This window comes from Centropristis striata, chromosome 8, assembly GCF_030273125.1.
Source record: "Centropristis striata isolate RG_2023a ecotype Rhode Island chromosome 8, C.striata_1.0, whole genome shotgun sequence".
Taxonomy (NCBI): domain Eukaryota; kingdom Metazoa; phylum Chordata; class Actinopteri; order Perciformes; family Serranidae; genus Centropristis; species Centropristis striata.
In genome coordinates this window covers 31,813,196-31,831,960 of record NC_081524.1, presented here as the reverse complement: position 1 = coordinate 31,831,960, position 18,765 = coordinate 31,813,196, and the positions used below count along the sequence as shown (strand labels likewise).

The following is an 18,765-nucleotide window of genomic DNA, read 5'->3' as shown; positions in this document are numbered from 1 at the left end:
TTCCCTCAAGCTCTCTCACCCCTCTCTCTCCTTTAGTGTGTGAGCTGTGGTGATTTACGGTAATTATCCATCGTTGGGTCATCTATCAGGCTGGCCGTTGCTAGGAGATGGAAGCAGCTGCTGCTGGCTGTTGTCTTGTCAGGGACAGTGCATGTGTGTGTTTGTACATACTTGTGTATGTTTGTGTGTGTTTCCTGGGATTTGGGTGAGCTTGGCGCTTGCATTTGTTTATGTATGTGCCTGTGTATGTATTTAGTGGCAGCGTGTGTGTGTGTGTGTGTGTGTGTTTGTGTATGTCTGTGTGTGTGTGTGTGTGTGTGTGTGTGTGTTAAGGTAAAGTGGTCCATCCTGATGTGGGGATTTAAAAGCGCAGGTGGTTCAGGAGACAGAAGGAAGAGTAGGAGTCGACGGATGGAGGGAAGGATTATAGGAGGGTGGGAGACTTGGGTGAGGGTGGGGTCAGAGGTTGAAAAAGGCCAGGTGGAATTTGAGAGTGTGTGTGTTTGGGAGGGGTGGGCAGCTTAAAAGGCACAGGTGTGTGTGTGTGTGTGTGTGTGTGTGTGTGTGTGTGTGTGTGTGTGTGTGTGTGTGTGTGATAGACAGGGGAGCTCTATGATAAATGTATCCAGGCAGATGGAAGTTGGAAGAAGTCAGGCCTTGGGGAGTAGTTTTAGTGGCTGTGAAAATTGCAAGATTGAGTGTGTGTTTGTGTGTAGGGAGGGGGTGAGGGAGTCTATTTTCTATTGGCAGGTGATCGTCACACAGATGGGTGCTGGTTCAGATCCCTGCTGAGGGGCCTATTTCTCTTCATTTTGCCGTTGTAATCCACCGTTAGCCATTGTGTTGCAGTCGTTTCAGGTTTCATGATCTGCGCACGCCATTCATGTTGGAGCAGACATGAATACACCCAAATCCCCCCCCCCCCCACACACACACACACACACACCCACACACACATATACACACACACACTCGCACACGCACACACACACTGAAAGGTCAACTGCAAACATTATAGTCTTAACACCACATTCAGTGAACATATGAGGGGGAGTTTTCAAAGGAAGTGCAGGACATTATCATCACAGTTCACTGGGAGTTTAAACAGGGAGGCTGCAGAAATATTTACTGTTGATGCGATATAATAAAAAAGCCAAAACTGAAAGTAAACTATAAAAGTAATTGCAATCAAGCAATCATAATAATTATTATGTTAACATAAGAAGTGGTGTAAACTAAAGTAAAAGAAAACAAATATGATAACCCTAATAGATTAAACTGCAATCAAATTTCAAATTCATTGCATTTTAGAGCCTGACAGATATGCGATTTTTGAGAGCAATAATGATTTTAGAAAAAACACCTCACCGATTACAGATATAGCAAACCCGATTCAAATAAGTTGTGATGCTGTGCAAAACCTAAATAGAAACAAAATGCATCAAATTCAGAATTCACAGTGTATATTTACAAAAACAAAAGTTAAATAAGTTTTAACATAAAGTATACACTCTTTGTACAGTTTTCAATTGAATATATGTTTCAAGGGATTAGAAGATTATTGTACTCCGTTTGATTTACATTTCAGAAACCGTCCAAACCTTTTGGAATCACAGGGAATATTAAAGCTTGAATGAAAATAGACCTTTTATTTGTGGATTTTGCACCAATGTGACCATGTACAGGCACTCAGCTATTTGAAGGCTATTTAATATTAAAGAATATTACTCTTTATTTACTTTTTTTTTTACATTATTATACATTACTATAACAGCACATTACATTGTCAAAAAAAATTAAAACAATAAAATAAGAATTGATAATATTGGCTTAATTATTATGTCAACGTAATAAATAATGTAAACTACAACAATAACAAAAATAGATCAAATTGTATGCAATTCATAATAAAATCTTTTACCACCAAAACTTATAATGATAATAATAAAAATGCTAATATCAAAGAGCTAATTCACAAACTAATTAAAAAGAAATTTTTAAATACACACCTCGACTTTTAATCTTGTGAACAGCCTAAAATGACTGCAGATGAAACTGTCTTGCTCGCATTTTTGTGTCTTGAGTTCCCCTGAAGTTTTCTTTGCTTGGCAGATCTGTAAAAGGCAGCTGGATATAAGCCACACGTCCATATGAGCGACGGTAACTGTAAATACAACCTCCACTCTCGGCTCTCCATACCAGCCTAATTAGCACCAGTTAGCATTTGTCATTGCGTTTAGGGGTGAAGATTAGGAACACCTCTCAATTAATCTGCAATCAGCCTGTTTGTTAATTAGCTAACCTGTTCTAAGTGGCCTTCAGGGCTCTTGTGTAATTAGCTAAGCTGCTGGGAAGCAGGTCTGTGTGTTGACATTGACCTAAAGCACACACACACACACACACACGCACACAACACACACACACAAGCACATACAGTATATAGTGTATAAGACACACGGCTCTGCAGATGTCTCCAGTCATGGTCAAGAGGGACGAGAACCCCTAGCTCCCAATAAATTACATGCAAAAATAAACTGGTTCCTTTTGTGTGTTCAGGGAAATCAAATGCTTAAACACACACACTTCCCTAACATACTTTATTAGTTGTTGCAAGCGTGCCATGCTCATCCAAATATACATATTTGCACATCGTCATGCTCGCAGCGATACACTCGCACTGATTATTCCTCCCTTCACTCTACAGCAAACCTGCATCCCTCAAAAGCATTCTTAGAAAAGGCAGGAGGGGAAAAATACATACTGTACTCCCCATGCACGTACACTCTTTTGAACATTTCATCCTTTTCAAGTGCAACAACATCCCCACCAAAATGAACAGCTTCTCCATTGCTGTGTCGAAGCATTTTTTTTTCTTGCTCACTTCAAAGCCATTTGTTTACTCTGCTGCCTCCTGACATTGTCTGTGGTAATTAAAGGAGCGCACTGAAATTTATGGTTTAATTATACAGGCCTTGTTATGCAGAGAAGACCAGGATGGGCTGATATGCTCAATAAAAATAAATAAATTCCATACGGCTTTATTGAACCCGCGTTTGCATGGAGGGCGCAATCGTTTCAGCCACTCCAGGTGTGTGTACGTGTTATTGTGTTTATGTGTATGCATATGTTTATTTATGTATTGCCTCACAGGACAGCAGCAGCAGCAGCAGCAGCTCAGTGCGCAGTGTGAGTGGGTGAGAATGAAATTTAAAAAAAATAAAAAAGAAGCCAGATGAATTGCAATCGATTGGCGCTGGTTCACTGTATTGATCCCCCAGCATGTTAAAGCCTGCTGTACTCCATGAAGAACACTCAGTCAGTCAGTGTGGGCCCCCCCTCCCTCTGCCCCCCACCCTCATCCATCCCTTCACCAACTAACACACGGCTGGATATACTGTAAATGTCTCCCTGTGTTGTTACTGCATGCATGTGTAAAAAGTGGAGATGATTGTGCTTGCAGCCCCAGCCTCAGTGTGTGTGTGTGTGTGTGTGTGTGTGTGTGTGTGTGTGTGTGAGACTTAGTTTTGTGCATGCACAGTAATGGAGAATGATCTTGGCTGTGGCCCACAAGCTGCTTCTCTGAACTGATCTTTGAGTTGGGTATAAATAGCGCTTGCTCTATAAATAAAACAGCAGCACCTTTCACACTCACTCTCTCTCACTTAACCACACACACACACACACACACACACACACACTAACCTGCCCCTATGCCTCTTGGATCTTACACCTGTCCGTGCACATTCATATGCACAAATATTCCCACATAAACCCCCCATCAATCCATATTTCATTCTCTGGAGGTCAGATAGAAGAATGTCTGCACGTATTGACATATTTCCATGAGAGCATGACCTGTACCAGCTTAGCACTGGCTACCTGCCTGACCTCTGAACCCTACGTCACTTCACAGCCCCACATCAAGTCAGAGTGTGCACATTTTTAGATGATACTTGTATTCAAAGTGCCTTATAACATAAGCAAATATATCAATATCCCTGAAATGGTGATAAATTAGCATTAGCTGATTAAAAACTATAGACTGCAAAAATCCAATGGACATAGCCACCATAATATCACCCATTGAATGTGGTTTCTAGTTGTGAAGTTCTAAATTTTGGCCGTTGCCATCTTGTTTTTCTGGCAACCTACCGGATGCTATGCTGTCAGTAAACAAATAACTTTCATGAAGTGCTGTGGTAGTGCAGACCACACACTTTTAAACCAGAAATGGTGGAACTTCACCAGAAGTTCATATTTTAAGCCTGATAGTGATATGGGTTGATCAGAAGCTGCTATATATATTATATACCATCAACTTACTACAGAACAGATTCAGAATTGAGCTTCAGATCTATGATTTTTTTAATCACAAATGGAAGAGAACTATTTATAGAATACAACTAAATCCAATGATTTATTAGTACAATTAATGACACATTTTACTCAGATGATAGCTGTACTTATATAAAGTACATTAAAGACTCCCGCCTCCCGCCTGCGGCTCTTCTGTGTGGAGTTTGCATGTTCTCCCCGTGTCAGCGTAAGTCGTCACAGGGTCCTCCAGCTTCCTCCAACAGTCCAAAAACATGCACTTAGGTTTAATCAGTGACTCTAAAATTGCCGTAGGTGTGAATGAGAGCGTGATTGTCTGTATCTATATGCGATAGTCTGGCGACCTGTCCAGGGTGTACCCCGCCTCTCGCCCAATGCCAGCTGGGATCGGCTACAGCCCCCCACGACCCGAAGCGGATAAGGATAATGAATGAATGAATAAACTTCAAGTAAGAAGTAGGTTATTTTTCTATTAACTTCTATTCAATCTGCAATCAATGTAGTTGCCCCCTGCTGGTGATTAGACAGAAGGCATGTTTAAGGCACTTGTACAGTGGCTTCAGTTTTTAGGCTAAGATGTTGCAGTTTAATAAAAACATTGACCTGAACCCCTTTGGTAACAGAACAGTCTCTGAAGGTGCAGAATGATTTTGTCCCATCTCTGTCTGGCCAGTAGTTCACGAGATATGGACCACAGACTGGAAGGCAATCCAACATTGCCATCCTGCTTGCAAAGCAAAACACACTAACAAACTGCTGTGACTTTACATAATGCCACTGGCCAACTGTAACTCAACATGACTTGAAGTGTTTGCACGGAGCGACCAGCGCAAACGATCACTGGAAAGCCTGCTGGTTGACTCAATGAATATCAATAATACAGAATTTCACCACTAATCCTGTTTGCACAGCACTTATTCACATTCACACCACTTTCTACGTCAGTCCATTATGTAGCTATGTGTCTCAAGAACAACATGTCCCATCCGCCGCTGTCTGCTGAGCTCAACTCAAGCTAGAAGTGTTTTGAAATGGGGTGGAGAGGGGGGTGAGAGATAAATTGGTACAGCGAGCTGGAATGCTGCAGCAGTTATTTAAGGCCCTGTAGGTGCTGCCTAGGCCATATGCTCCCATTATTCCGCTTGGGAGGGGCCCATGTGGGCATGTGAGCAAGGCTGGAGAGAGGAGGAGGAGGAGGGTGGGAGAAAAGAGAAAGAGGGGCGAGTGAAAGGAGAAAGGTAGCTGAGGAATTATTTTAAGGAGAGCCCCCCTATCAAGCGTAGGAGGAATTTTAAGAACGGGATACCTGGAAAAGCCTGAGATGAGATGAGAACGAATTAGCTCCTAAAGTAAATGATCGCCTTCACCCTCAATATCCGGCTCTCTCACCGTCGTCTTTGCATAATTCATCTCGTCAAATTTTGAGGTGTGACAGAGTATAATTCATGAACTCCTGAACTTTTCAGGGTGATAGCTTTTAGGGCTTCTCAATCACTCTCATATCATGGAGCTGCACTTCATAAGATTCTGTACGCCACACATCCTTGTTTTGTTGCTTGTTGATTTTTCACAACATAAGAAGCCTTTTTTAGGATTCACAAATGCTTTAAATATGTGACTGTAACAGTGACAATACAATATGATCGGGTAATAGCAAGTAAATGGTGAGAATAAACTTCAGATGGATGCACAAACTTCATTTTTTTGGCTCGTTATGGGTTAATTTTCCCCCCAAAAAATAATTTCTCCTGCAGATAGCTTAATATCTAAGTGTTAAGAAAACAAGGCCCAGATGCAGCTTTGTTATTAGCTTCATATCTCTTTCTCTCCCTCCCTCTCCCTCTCTTCTTCTCCCTATCTGTACCGTCTCTTGTCAAACTGAGGCCTGTGTTCCTGATCAGGGCATTGCTCTCATGTTAGCCGCTTCACGGGAAGCACATCCCAGCATTCCCTCTGACACGCCGGCAGCAGCATTACCATAATTGGCTTTTCTACATGACGGGACAGAGGAAATAATAATGTCATTTTATTTACAGCCCTCTTGTCCCGGTCCGAGAGCTATCACCCCCCTCCTCCCTCCTCATTCCTCCTCCATCCTCCCTCCCTCCTTCTTCACTACCGCACTCTTTCTCTTCTCCGCACATACACTGACGTACACCCCTCCTTCTCCCCCCTTCTCCTCGTCTATCTCATCTCCCTCTCTCCCACTCTCCCTGTGCAGGGCGCAAGTCTCGTTCTGCCACGGCGTGTAGGTCAAGCGATGGCTTTTTGATCAGCTCCTGTCCAAAGCCATCAGGGTTGAGAGGCACGTAATGGAGAGCGGGGTGACAAACAGAATCTGGGGAAGGAATAAGACTGCCAGTTTCCTATTAGGGGCCGGCCTAAACGGCCTCTGCCCCCCCACCCAGCGCCTACCCCCCCAACATTCTCTGCTGCGAACCCACTCCTACACTGCCTAAATCACATGAGTGAAGGGGCCCGTGATTGGACATTAGTGCCGCAAATGACTGCCGTGATTGCCCCCTCTTCCCAAACTCACATCAAATAAATAAAGAAATGTGTGTAAATAAATAGAAGGAGGGGTGTTGGAGAAATGGGGCTGGTGGTGGAGGTGGTGGTGAGGGGAGGGGAGGCTGACTGGTTTCATCCCCTTCTTTTTCCTCTCTCTCTCGTTTCATCGCCTCTCTGCCTTTCTTATCTGGTTTGTTTGGCTTTGACATCGGCCAAATGGTGAAGCTCCGCGAGCCTGACAGAGAGTTTTATTGATTTAACAACCAGCAGACTCTCAGCAAAGCAAAAGAGAGAAGGCAAAAATGGGTAGGGCGGAGAAAGATAGCAAAGTTTTGAAAAGGAGTGATATGTTTCTGCTTTACTCCTTGCCAAAAAGCTGACGTGTACGCTTGTTGTATTTCATTTGGTATCGTTTACAAAAATCAAGTCATACACAGAGTCAAGACGTGTATGAGGGGGAATGTTTTGGAGATGATCTGTGCTTAGGTCGATCATGTTGTCCCCATTGTGAGGCCCAGTGTTGTGTTGAGGCAGGACGAAGGGCGTTCACCACAGTCTTTTCATCAGAAAAACATCATATCATTGTGTCGTCTGTTCCGCATGAGGACTCAGCACACACTCATGATCACAGATTGCAAATGCAAAATGTGTTATGATGTGTACAGGGTTCCCATGTTAAAAAAAAAAGGAGAATAGAGCCAGACTGATATGCAATTTTTGACACCAATACTGACTTTAGATGGGAAAGATTCACTGATACAGCAGATAACAATATAGTGAATTTTTGAGCTGGAATGATCATAAACTATTTTGTATGTGGATTGTCCACCGATTATGCATTGATATGAATATGGAATATACTTAGAAGGCTGCTTTCTTAAACAAATACCTTTATGAAAAAAACATCATTATACATTATATGTCCAGTGAGAAAATAAATGATTAATAAAAGTGAAATAAATAGCTAAATAAGCATCAGTGCTGTACGTTCAGTATCAGGCAATTACTGACCATTTAAATAAAAAATAAATAGAAATAAAATAAATAACTTACAGCAATACTATATCACCACAAGAATATTTTTCTGCATTTTATATTCTGTAAAAAAGTTTATATATCAGCGTATATGGACTCCATATACACCATTACAATACATACTAATATATCTGTGAGAGGCCAATATGGGCAGAAAAAGTCATTACAGTCATGAATTTTTTTATTTTATTTATTTTTTAAAAGTGTTATTTTCCAGGCCTTGAAAAGTAATGTAATTTATCAAATCTGGGTATGTTTTGTTGTGTTTAATGAAATTAATTGTGAACATTTAATATTTTATGGCTCTTGAATAACCAATATCATTTGTAACGGTCACTAGAGAAAGAATGAAAATGATGTAGCATGTGTGCTACATACTTATGTTGCTGCATTGTTTGTGAGACTGCATTGAGAATACACTGACAGTACAATTTGTTCTGTTTCCCATCATGCTTGAATCCAGTGATAGATCTTTATGAGTGCTTGTAAAGCTTTTTTGTTAAATAAATTAAGGAACAATGAATTGACTGTGACTACAGTTTGGAGTATTTGAAGTGAATAAGAGCAGAACTATTAGAGATTGAAAAAGGTTGCTGATTAATTTTCACACAATAGTTAATACAGTTCTGTTTGTATACTTACAGGTTGTGAATGGTTGTGGATATTATGGGTCCTTGAAAAGTCCCCGAATAGTTTTGAAAATTTTGTCCATGAAAATGAATGAGCACTGTGCTTGTAGCATACTTGAGTCTTTATATATATATTAGGTACAAATTGAAATCAAGGGTGCTTCATGTGTACTTTAGTTGGTTTCGTCCTTGTGGAAATCTTTCAGTGAGAGATGAGAACAAAACACACACTTGAGCTCTTATCTCTAATCAAATAAAGGTCTGTGGCAAAGTGTGTTAGGTAGCCTGAGACATGAAAACCTTTGATAACACCTCCTTCACACCACCATAAAGTGTGTATGTTAATCCATTTGTGCATTATGCATTTTTAAAAAGGCTCTTTATAGCATCCAAAGGGACTACTACAAACCCTTTTAACATTTTCCATCCCTTTTTTTAACAGTGTAGGTATTGGGAGCTCAGTAATACACTTGGATGCTAATTCTTGCTTCCTCGGTGTGTGTTGTTGGTGATCTGGCGTGGCTGGTGGCGGGCTTGATCGCTGCAGCTTCTGACAGTGAGTCTGCAGTGCTATCCTGGCCACGCTGCCGCCTGTCTCCTTGATGGCGGCACGTCCCCGAGCAAAAGTGACAGGCGCTTTGGCGCCCGTGCAGATGGCCCTGCTCACAGCCATCACCCGCTCGGCAAACCAAACCGCCAGGGACGGCACGCCAGCCCTGCCCCTTCCCAAGCCCGCCCCTTGCTGCTGGTGTTGCTCCGCATATGCGCGTCCAGGGCGAGAGAAGGAGCTTAATCTGGGCACCAGTCAGAATCACACATGTTTAAGTTGGAATGATTTGAACAGTTTATATGTAGCTCTTCAGATTTTAGCATCCTGTCAGAATGGATGCAGCATCTCAAAAGAGACAGGGAGATAATTTATTTCAGGCAAACATTAGCCTCGTTTCATCACTAATATTTTACATTTATGGTTTACGAAACCGTCCACTTGCTGCCTGTGATTTTTAAAGATGTCTGTCTCTGCCAGTCTTTTGTCTGTGTGCTTTTGATATCTCCCTCTTTGTTGTTTCCATGACAACATGGCAGGACAGGCATTGATTGACAGGGATCGTCAAAGGGTTCCCTGGCGACCTGCTCATTGTTCGAAGCCCCTCCCTGCTGCAGTCTGTGTTTTGTCACTCACCCAGTGATATTTCTGATCTGCTGCTTCTCATTCCTGCTGTCTGTGTGTCTGTGTGTGTATGTGTGTGTGTGTGTGTGCGCGCATTATGCACTGCCAACTATCGGGGTTTAGCTATTTTTTGGATGCAGCCGTTGTGAGTGACTCACATAGGTAATTCCTACTGTATGTTTGCACTGTTCGTGTGGGCTTGTAAAGAATGGATAGCCGTTCCTGCAGGATGCTTTGTATATTAAATGGCTGATATGTATTGATAGCCTCCTGTTCTGGAAGCGGGTTAGCAAAGAGGGAAGGCACTGTAACAGAAGACACTCTGCAGATGTGTTGTAGAGAGTACAGCACATAATGCTAATCTGCTGTGTTAGGGATTTTCAGGAGTTTTAGAAACTGTCTCGGTCTCAGTCTGTCAGTGGGATTGAAGCGCAGCCAGGTTCTCCTGTAGTGCTCTCATTTCACTGAAATCCTGTCAGGCGTTAGGGGAGTATGTTGCTCATTTGGAGAAGGGTGTATCAGTAGCACACAGCGAACTCAGACTTATAGGCAATATTATGGTCGGTGGGTTCAGGTTTGCACTCTAAGAGCAAACATGCATGAGCTGCAGAGTGCATAAAGTGTACACACACATACAGGCATGGGAAGGTGCGGGCAAACATTCGCAAACAGGCACTTACTGAGGCACTCACACGCACACACATGCACATCATCACGCAGTCACAGTCGATGGTGCAGCTGCTCACCTCCCCCACCTCCTCCACCCATCTCCTCTCAGGCAGCAGTAAATGTTGCCAGTGTATATATATCAGGTATTATGTCCACTTAGATTATGATATGACAGGTTAGCGTGCCGTTTGAAGCTGACAGCACATCTGTTTCATCAGGAGAGACTGATACTGGCATCTAGGACACACATCTCACCATGCAGGAAGGAGATAAAGGAAGAAGCTAGGGGGCCGTCTTTCCTGTCTCCCTGCCTCCCTCACCCTTTCTCTCTCTCTTCTTTCTCCCTTTTTTCCTACACCCCCATCTCCCCGCCCACCAAACCCACCACCTCCTGCTCACTTTTTCTTTCTCCCCCACATCTTCTTTCCATTCACTTGTTCTCCCCCTAACCACCTCCTGTCTCTCCTACTTACTGATGCTGTGTCTTCCCTACCATGCAAACACACATATGCACACACACATACACATGATCGAGCCCTTGCCTCATTTACCCCGAATCATAAGGGGTTTTTGAGACTAATACCAATTTTAGAGGGGAAAAATTTACTGATTACCAATATGGTGGCCAATATTGTGCACTGATTTTGCACCAATATAAAGATGCAAAGATACTCAGAAAGCTGCTTTCTTAAACAAATCAATTCTTAAAGAATATCCAAAATGATTATACATTATAATTAAAGCTGTCAATCGATTAAAAGAAATCACACAAAATTCTGTGATCAATCATAATCACCTTTTTCCATCTTGATGATATTGACATGTCCTGTAGAAAAGTTTTCAGATAAATGCATATTGAACAACATACGGTTTATGTTAATACAAATAGATGCAGATATATCTATGTCTGGCCAATATCTGCCAATAATATGTGTTCATACTACTCATAAAGCTGTTTCATACCACCCTCTTTAGTTCCCATTCCTCTTTTATTCTGTCTTTTTGTTAGGCATTGTCCATGCCATTTTGGATCACAGCACAGTAGTAGTATTTTTGAATGTACCAGACTCCTTCTTTCAACAATCATTGTGGCATTTAGAATCCAAGCACCATTGTTTTGCCAGTTCCTGCTTAATAGCTTGAATGCAAATAACCTTCAGCTCATCAGAGAGAGTTAGAAAAAGCTGCAAATTAGTTATTTGTTCTTTTTTCTCTCCCTGATCAGTTGCATAACCTGAACATATGAGGAGCAGAACTTCACTGGCGTGATGAGTGAAAGGCAATGGGGAAGAGAGAAAGAAAGGGGGGAGTTGAACATGCAAGCATGCAGCTGGCTAACAAGGCCAAACAGCCAGTCATTTCCTGGGGAACATGAGGCATGTGTGGAGGAATAGGGAGTTGGGAAGGAAAAGGACAACTGTCAGAAGCTCAGTGATTTATTTTTCCCTTGGAGGCTTTTTTCACCACTGGCTTTCAGAGCCACATGTGTGTGAAATACACACAAATTCATGCATGCATGCATACACACACTAACATTGGATGAGAGTAAAAGCCTACATTTCTCATCGTTGAGTATTCATTCCATGTTATTTTGACAGTGGTCCTGTTGGTCTGCTGTAAATCTTTAATTTCTCTGAGCTGACCTCTTTTTCTCTCTTCTTTTCTCCTCTTTTTTTGTCTTCTCTATTTTGCTCTCTTTCTCTCCAGCGTATATGCCCGAAGATGAGCTTAAGACAGCCGATCACGATGAGGAAGAGCACCTGCAGGATGACGGCCTCTCATTAGACGGCCAGGACACTGAGTTTCTGTGCAATGAAGAAGAGGAAGATGTGGATGGAGGCCAACCACCAAGTTACAGAGACTCTCCATTAAGCAATGGCACGAACCCTGACGCTGGGTATGGTTCTCCACTCAGTGACGCCAGCGACCGGCTGACGGACTTCAAGAGCACCTCTTCTAGGGACGGTCATGAGAGGGAAGGCACAGCTTTGCCCTTCCGCCCCAACAACGGCCTCTCTTTCCAGGATAGCCTGGCACAGATGAAAGCCGTCTATGCAAACCTCATCTCAGATGCCTCTTGGTCCAGCATCACAATGGACATCATGAAATCGAAGCCTGCTGCAGCTGGCAGTGTGAACAGTGCCCTCACCACTCCAGAGCCCGCCTCTACTGCTTCTGTCTCCATAACTACGACCACAAACAAGAGCAGTGGGGCCAGCATGGCTAGCAGTCAGCATAACGGCAGGAGCTCAAGCACCACTGTCAACCACACAGGCAGCGCTAGTGGCAATACTAATGGCACAGCAGCTAGCTCTGTTAGCAGCCACAGTGCAACCAGCAGCAGTGGGAGCAGCACTGTTGGGGCTAGTAATGGTAGTAGTGTAGCCTATGACTGGCACCAGGCAGCACTTGCCAAAACTCTTCAGCAGACCCCTTACCACCTTTTACCAGAACCCAGTCTCTTCAGCACAGTGCAGCTCTACCGGCAGAACAACAAGCTGTATGGTTCTGTTTTCACTGGTGCAAGCAAGTTTCGTTGCAAAGACTGCAGCGCTGCCTATGACACACTGGTGGGCTTAACAGTCCACATGAATGAGACGGGCCACTATCGAGATGACAACAAGGACAAAGAGGAGGACCAGGGAAAGCGCTGGTCCAAACCTCGTAAGCGCTCCCTGATGGAGATGGAGGGGAAAGAGGATGCGCAGAAGGTGCTGAAGTGCATGTACTGTGGCCACTCATTTGAGTCTCTGCAAGATCTCAGCGTTCATATGATCAAGACCAAGCATTACCAGAAAGTGCCTCTCAAAGAACCGGTGCCAGCCTTGGCCACTAAACTGGTGTCCACGTCAGCTAAAAAACGAGCTATTCATGATGCTATAGTCTCCCCATGCTCTCCAGACTCTGTACATGCTGGTAGTGGTGGAGGTAGTGTATCCCTTGGGGATGTTGGCAAAGATGGAAAATCTGCAGCTAACCCTTATGTTACGCCAAACAACCGCTATGGGTACCAGAATGGTGCCAGCTACACATGGCAGTTTGAAGCTCGCAAAGCCCAGATCCTCAAATGCATGGAGTGTGGGAGCTCCCATGATACACTGCAACAGCTGACTGCCCACATGATGGTGACTGGTCACTTTTTGAAGGTTACGAATTCTGCATCCAAGAAGGGCAAACAGCTGGTTTTTGATCCAGTGGTGGAAGAGAAGATTCAGTCAATCCCACTGCCACCAACCACAACCAGACTCCCTGTTCCAAGTGGCGTAAAGTCCCAGCCGGTGTCCCCTGCCCTCTCCTCTGGCTCAGAGGAAAAGAGGGAAGGAGGTGAGGATGAAAAGGTCGAAGGCTGTGAGCCAATGGAAAGAAAAATCAAGGAAGAAAAAGATGACTCAGGTGAGAAATCTGAGACAGACACCACATCGTATAAATACCTTAGAGAAGAAGATCTGGAGGAGGCACCAAAAGGGGGGTTAGATATTCTTAAGTCCCTTGAGAATACAGTTTCCAGTGCCATCAGCAAGGCCCAGACAGGGACACCCACATGGGGTGGCTACCCCAGCATTCATGCAGCCTACCAGCTGCATGGTGCCAATAAGAGCAGTGGTACAATTCTACCCCCAATGATCCAGAGTGTCCAGATGCAGCCAATGTTTAACAGTGGGCTACGGGGCTTGGTGACTGACCCCAACTCGGTCATCCATTCGCCTCGGAGCCCGTCCTCCCCTACCCCCCTCAGGAGCAACGTCACTGCCATGGAGGAGCTCGTAGAGAAAGTGACAGGGAAAGCTGCCACTGTGAAGAAAGAAAAGGAGGAGAAGATGGTGAGCCTGGAACGATGCCGGCCCCCATCGTTAGTAAAATCCCCCTCTCCTGCACTCAGAGAGCAGAGAGAACACTTAGCATCTCCGAATGACCTTTCTGTAGGTAAACCATCTGGTATGAGAAGTAGCAGCCCAGGCAGTGTAGATTCAGAGCTCATCTGCAAGAAGGAGCCCAAAGAGAGCCTAGTCGATGGCCACAACAACCATTCAAAGAATGGCTCTGAGGCGTGCCAATCCCCAGTAACTAACGGCAACAGTCTTGGCATCATCACCGATCACTCACCGGAAAGTCCTTTCATCAACCCTCTCAGTGCACTCCAGTCAATCATGAACACACACCTGGGTAAGGCCTCCAAACCAGTAAGCCCAGCTGCAGACCCATTATCTATGCTGTACAAAATCAGCAACAGCATGATGGATAAGCCAGCTTTCAACCCAACTCCTCAGGGCAAGCCAGCTGAGCCCATCAACCACTATCAGTTGTATGACAACAGTGATCAGCCCATTGATCTGAGTAAAAATAAGGCCGCCATTAATAGCAACAGTAACAACAACAACAACAGCAGCAGCAATGTGCTCTTGACCAACAATAGTGTAAATGGTAATAAACCCCTAATTTCTCTCCCTGACTCAGTGTCCTCTCCACTGCGGGAGAACGCTCTAATGGACATTTCGGATATGGTAAAGAACCTCACTGGAAGACTGACGCCCAAATCTTCAACGCCGTCCTCCATCTCAGAGAAGTCGGATGCCGACGGCAGTGCTTTTGAGGACGCCCTAGAGGATCTTTCCCCGGTGCAGAAGAGGAAAGGGAGACAATCCAACTGGAATCCCCAGCACCTCCTCATCCTCCAGGCACAGTTCGCCTCCAGCCTGAGGGAGACCTCAGAAGGCCGCTATGCCATGACTGACCTGGGCCCCCAGGAAAGGGTCCACATCTGTAAGTTCACAGGCCTCTCCATGACCACCATATCCCACTGGCTGGCTAATGTCAAGTACCAGCTGAGACGGACTGGGGGCACCAAGTTTCTCAAGAACATGGACTCGTGCCAGCCTGTGTTCCTCTGTGGTGACTGTGCCTCCCAGTTCAGGACTCCCTCCTCCTACATCAGCCACCTGGAGTCTCACCTGGGCTTCAGCTTGAAGGACCTGTCCAAACTGTCAACTGAGCACCTTCGGGAGCAGCAGGCTGCCTCAAAGGTGATCACAGACAAAATGACATTCAGCAGCCCCCTGTCAGCCTTGACCACGGCAGAGGACGACACAGGCTCTGTGTACCAGTGCAGACTTTGCAATCGGACATTCGTCAGCAAACACGCAGTCAAACTGCACCTCAGCAAGACCCACGGCAAGTCTCCAGAGGACCACCTGGTGTTTGTCACTGCTCTGGAGAAACTGGAGAAGCTAGACAAGATGGAGAAGGTTTAAGCGGGGTCTCGTGCTGAGAGTAGAGACTGACAGCTGTGGAACTGACTAGAATTTCATTGCACTAAAATGACATTGTTCACAGTTACTGCACTGGGCCGAACTGAGCCGCCAGAAAAAAATCGGTCTTATTATTTTTTTTGTTGTGATAACTGCCTGACTGGACCATGTCTTTTCATGTTAATTTGTTTTTGTTTTGCCAAGCTTTTTTACACTTATTTTGTAATATATTTATATGCTATTTGTCTGATCTGTGCATGTATTTTAGTGAATCAAGGTTAAACACAAGATTTTAATCTTTTCATGGCAAAAATACAACTACTGCTTCAATGGTAAAAGAGAGTGGAAAAATAATTGGTGGAAGAGAAAACTGTATAATACTTGATATGAAGAAGGTGAAAATTAAATGTATACACCAAAAGAATGAAAGAATACCCTGAAAGACTGAAGTAGCACCTTAGACAGTTGAATTTGTAAAGAGAACATGTTTTTGAAATATCTTGCATTTGTCAAAATCAGATTGATTTTTAAAAAGATCAAGGATTATCATTTCACTCCCCCTTCTCCTTTTTTGGGTTCCTGTCACTGCAATGTTTCTGATGATGAATGGCCTGCTCATAAATCTGTCAGTGTATTAGAAAAAAGATCACGTGAACATTTGGAAAAACTGAAATGCTGCTTCTGGTTACGAGTCAATCAGTGAAAATGAATGGCCGTCAGTATGCAAGTTTGCTCAAAAAACTTTTCCTTGTTGTGAAGTATCACCTTATAGCAATTTTCCAGTTGTATGGTTTGTTACAACATTCTCTTTCTAAATTGTGTCGCTTTATTCAACTGTAAAGAGAACAGTCCGTTACATGTAAATGATTACCAGTGAAATGTCAGTACTCCATAAGACATATCTTACCATTTGAAAACGGCTCAACATTCTTTGTATCTTAAGGTGTGTGCATTCTCTAACTTTTATATTGTCATTTTATATACAAAAATGATAAAAAATAAAAACAGATGGTGTATATAGATATATGCTGTAGAGCTACAAAATGTCCTTTTTTAAAGAAAATACAAATTTAGCTTCTTTGGCTTGGTTTACAGAAATGATTTTAATTATACTTGCATCCAATTTGATGCATGAAATGGTGTGGAAAATAAATAAGCGATGCACAATGACTATACATTTCAATGTTTTATCGACAATATTGTAAAAAAAAGAAAAAAACTTTTTAGCACCGATTAGTTTGTTTCATTTCTTTCTCAATTGTAAAATAAACCCCAAAGCAGTTGTTAACAGTCATATATTTGTGGTTTGTGTGTTCATTTGTCACGGTGGTGCACCAACTCAACATATAAAATTTCACTCTGTAGCATTTGCTTGGCGGCAGATTAAAGCGATCACACCCATATCAAATCCTAACCCAGTGTAATAGGATTTCTTTTTTTGGTTATACTTAAGCATGGCAGAGGTGAGGTTCAAAATGTCCTTTTCTCACATCACATATTTTGTTGGTACATATCTGGTGTTCTGCAACAGGCCTGCTTTTATGTTTTTATTTAATTTTTAAGAGAAAAAAAAAATCACTGGTGTCATACTTATAACTGATGACTGAGCCGCATCATACCGCCGTTGATTATAATAATGATGAAGATGACGGGGATGATAAGCCTGTAAGGGTGCCTATTGTACTGTGAGAAACTCATGCTAGGCTTGTGACTGGCCTTCGGAGGGCCGTTCTGAAAGAATCAGTGTTATATTAATGACGGCAGTGTACTTTTGAGTGTCTTCTTGGAACAAAATCAGATGGGTGTCTGTTCTGCTTGATATAGTCTCCTGACTGGCCACACTGAACCAACCCAATAATTAATACAACTATTCATTTGATACATGAAAGACGATGTCCTTTCCTTTAATCAACTGAAATACTGCTAAGTAGTATCTTAGAGGAACAGTTCAACCCTAAATCAAAAAAACGTATAAATAAAACAACTTACCTGAAAACAATTTAGATTGACAAATAGCATTACAGGTAACAATATTTACTTTTGGTTTTGGGGTGATCTGTCCCTCAAACACTGCATTTACAAGATGACATTGGTTTTTGTGATGGGGTGCTACATTCAAGCGTCATAACTGTGAAACTTGGAGACTATAACTTAAACTGGATTATAACTTAAAATTTGATATTTTGAAACTTCTCATCAAGCAAAAGCAGCTTACATTATTCATCAAAGCCAGAATTGAATCTCATGTGTACAGTAAATGACACATTTCCAACAAATCTGTCTGTATTTTCAAGTTATAAAGTGTCACTTAAGCATTATTAGCATATATTTATTGGCTGAACCTTTTTGATTGACCAGCGTGATAGTCTGAGGCAATGATTCTCAATGTCGGTTCCCTGGCAAGTTTTCAGATAAAATATATGGATAATGATGAATGAATGTAAAGTTTGTTATAGCTTGAATTTATTTTATGTTGAGACTCATCAAATGTATAGGCCAAACATATTCAAGTACCAGGCTAGGTCAATTATTGTTCATTTTATCTATCTTTTAATATAAATTATATCTGTTTTTGTTTTTTCTTCTCCTTATTATTTAAAATAACCTGATTCAGAAAAAGCTTGGATGCCGTGTAAAACTTGAATAAAAACAGAAAGCATCAAAGGCAGAATTCAGAGTGTATATTTTCCAAAAAAACAACAACAACAGTTTATCAGTTTGAGCATTAATATATTTGTACAGTTTTCACAAAGGATCACATTCTGTTATAGATAATTTGCCAACTTTTTCAAAATTGGGGTTTTACATGAGACGTCCCCGGTATGCTCTATCTTGTGAGGTGTTCTTTGCTGAAAAAACCTCCACTTTAATGCCAGTGAGAAATGTAGTTTAGTGCAAAATAACCAGTGCTGCTTCCCACTTAATTTATTTAGTTTGCTCCAAATGAATGTTTGCATAGTTGCTTGCAGAGCATGACAGAAAATGTCTGCACCTTTTCAACTAATCAAGCCGCTTCTACATCTCAAGTCATCTGTCTCTTCTTAGGCCACAGCTTTTTCGCAACACTTCTAGCAAGTTTTCTCTGCTTGTATATTCTTATGTTTTATTTCTAACTGTATTAAATGCATACCATAGCCTTAACATTTAGCTTTAGTGAGAGCTCAAAGTG

At 42.6% G+C, this 18,765-nt stretch overlaps 1 protein-coding gene across 2 annotated transcripts in view; it reads left to right on the top strand.

The window, feature by feature from the left end:
* The window catches only part of LOC131975896 (teashirt homolog 1-like), a 39,766-nt gene extending 23,960 nt beyond the window's left edge, over positions 1 to 15,806 (top strand). For both annotated transcript variants that reach the window (XM_059338709.1, XM_059338708.1), the window contains exon 3: positions 12,058 to 15,806. In XM_059338709.1, coding sequence (XP_059194692.1) covers positions 12,058 to 15,599 — 3,542 coding nt within the window. In that variant the 3' untranslated portion in view covers positions 15,600 to 15,806. The remainder of the gene's footprint in view (positions 1 to 12,057) is intronic.
* The last annotated feature ends 2,959 nt before the right edge of the window (positions 15,807 to 18,765 follow it).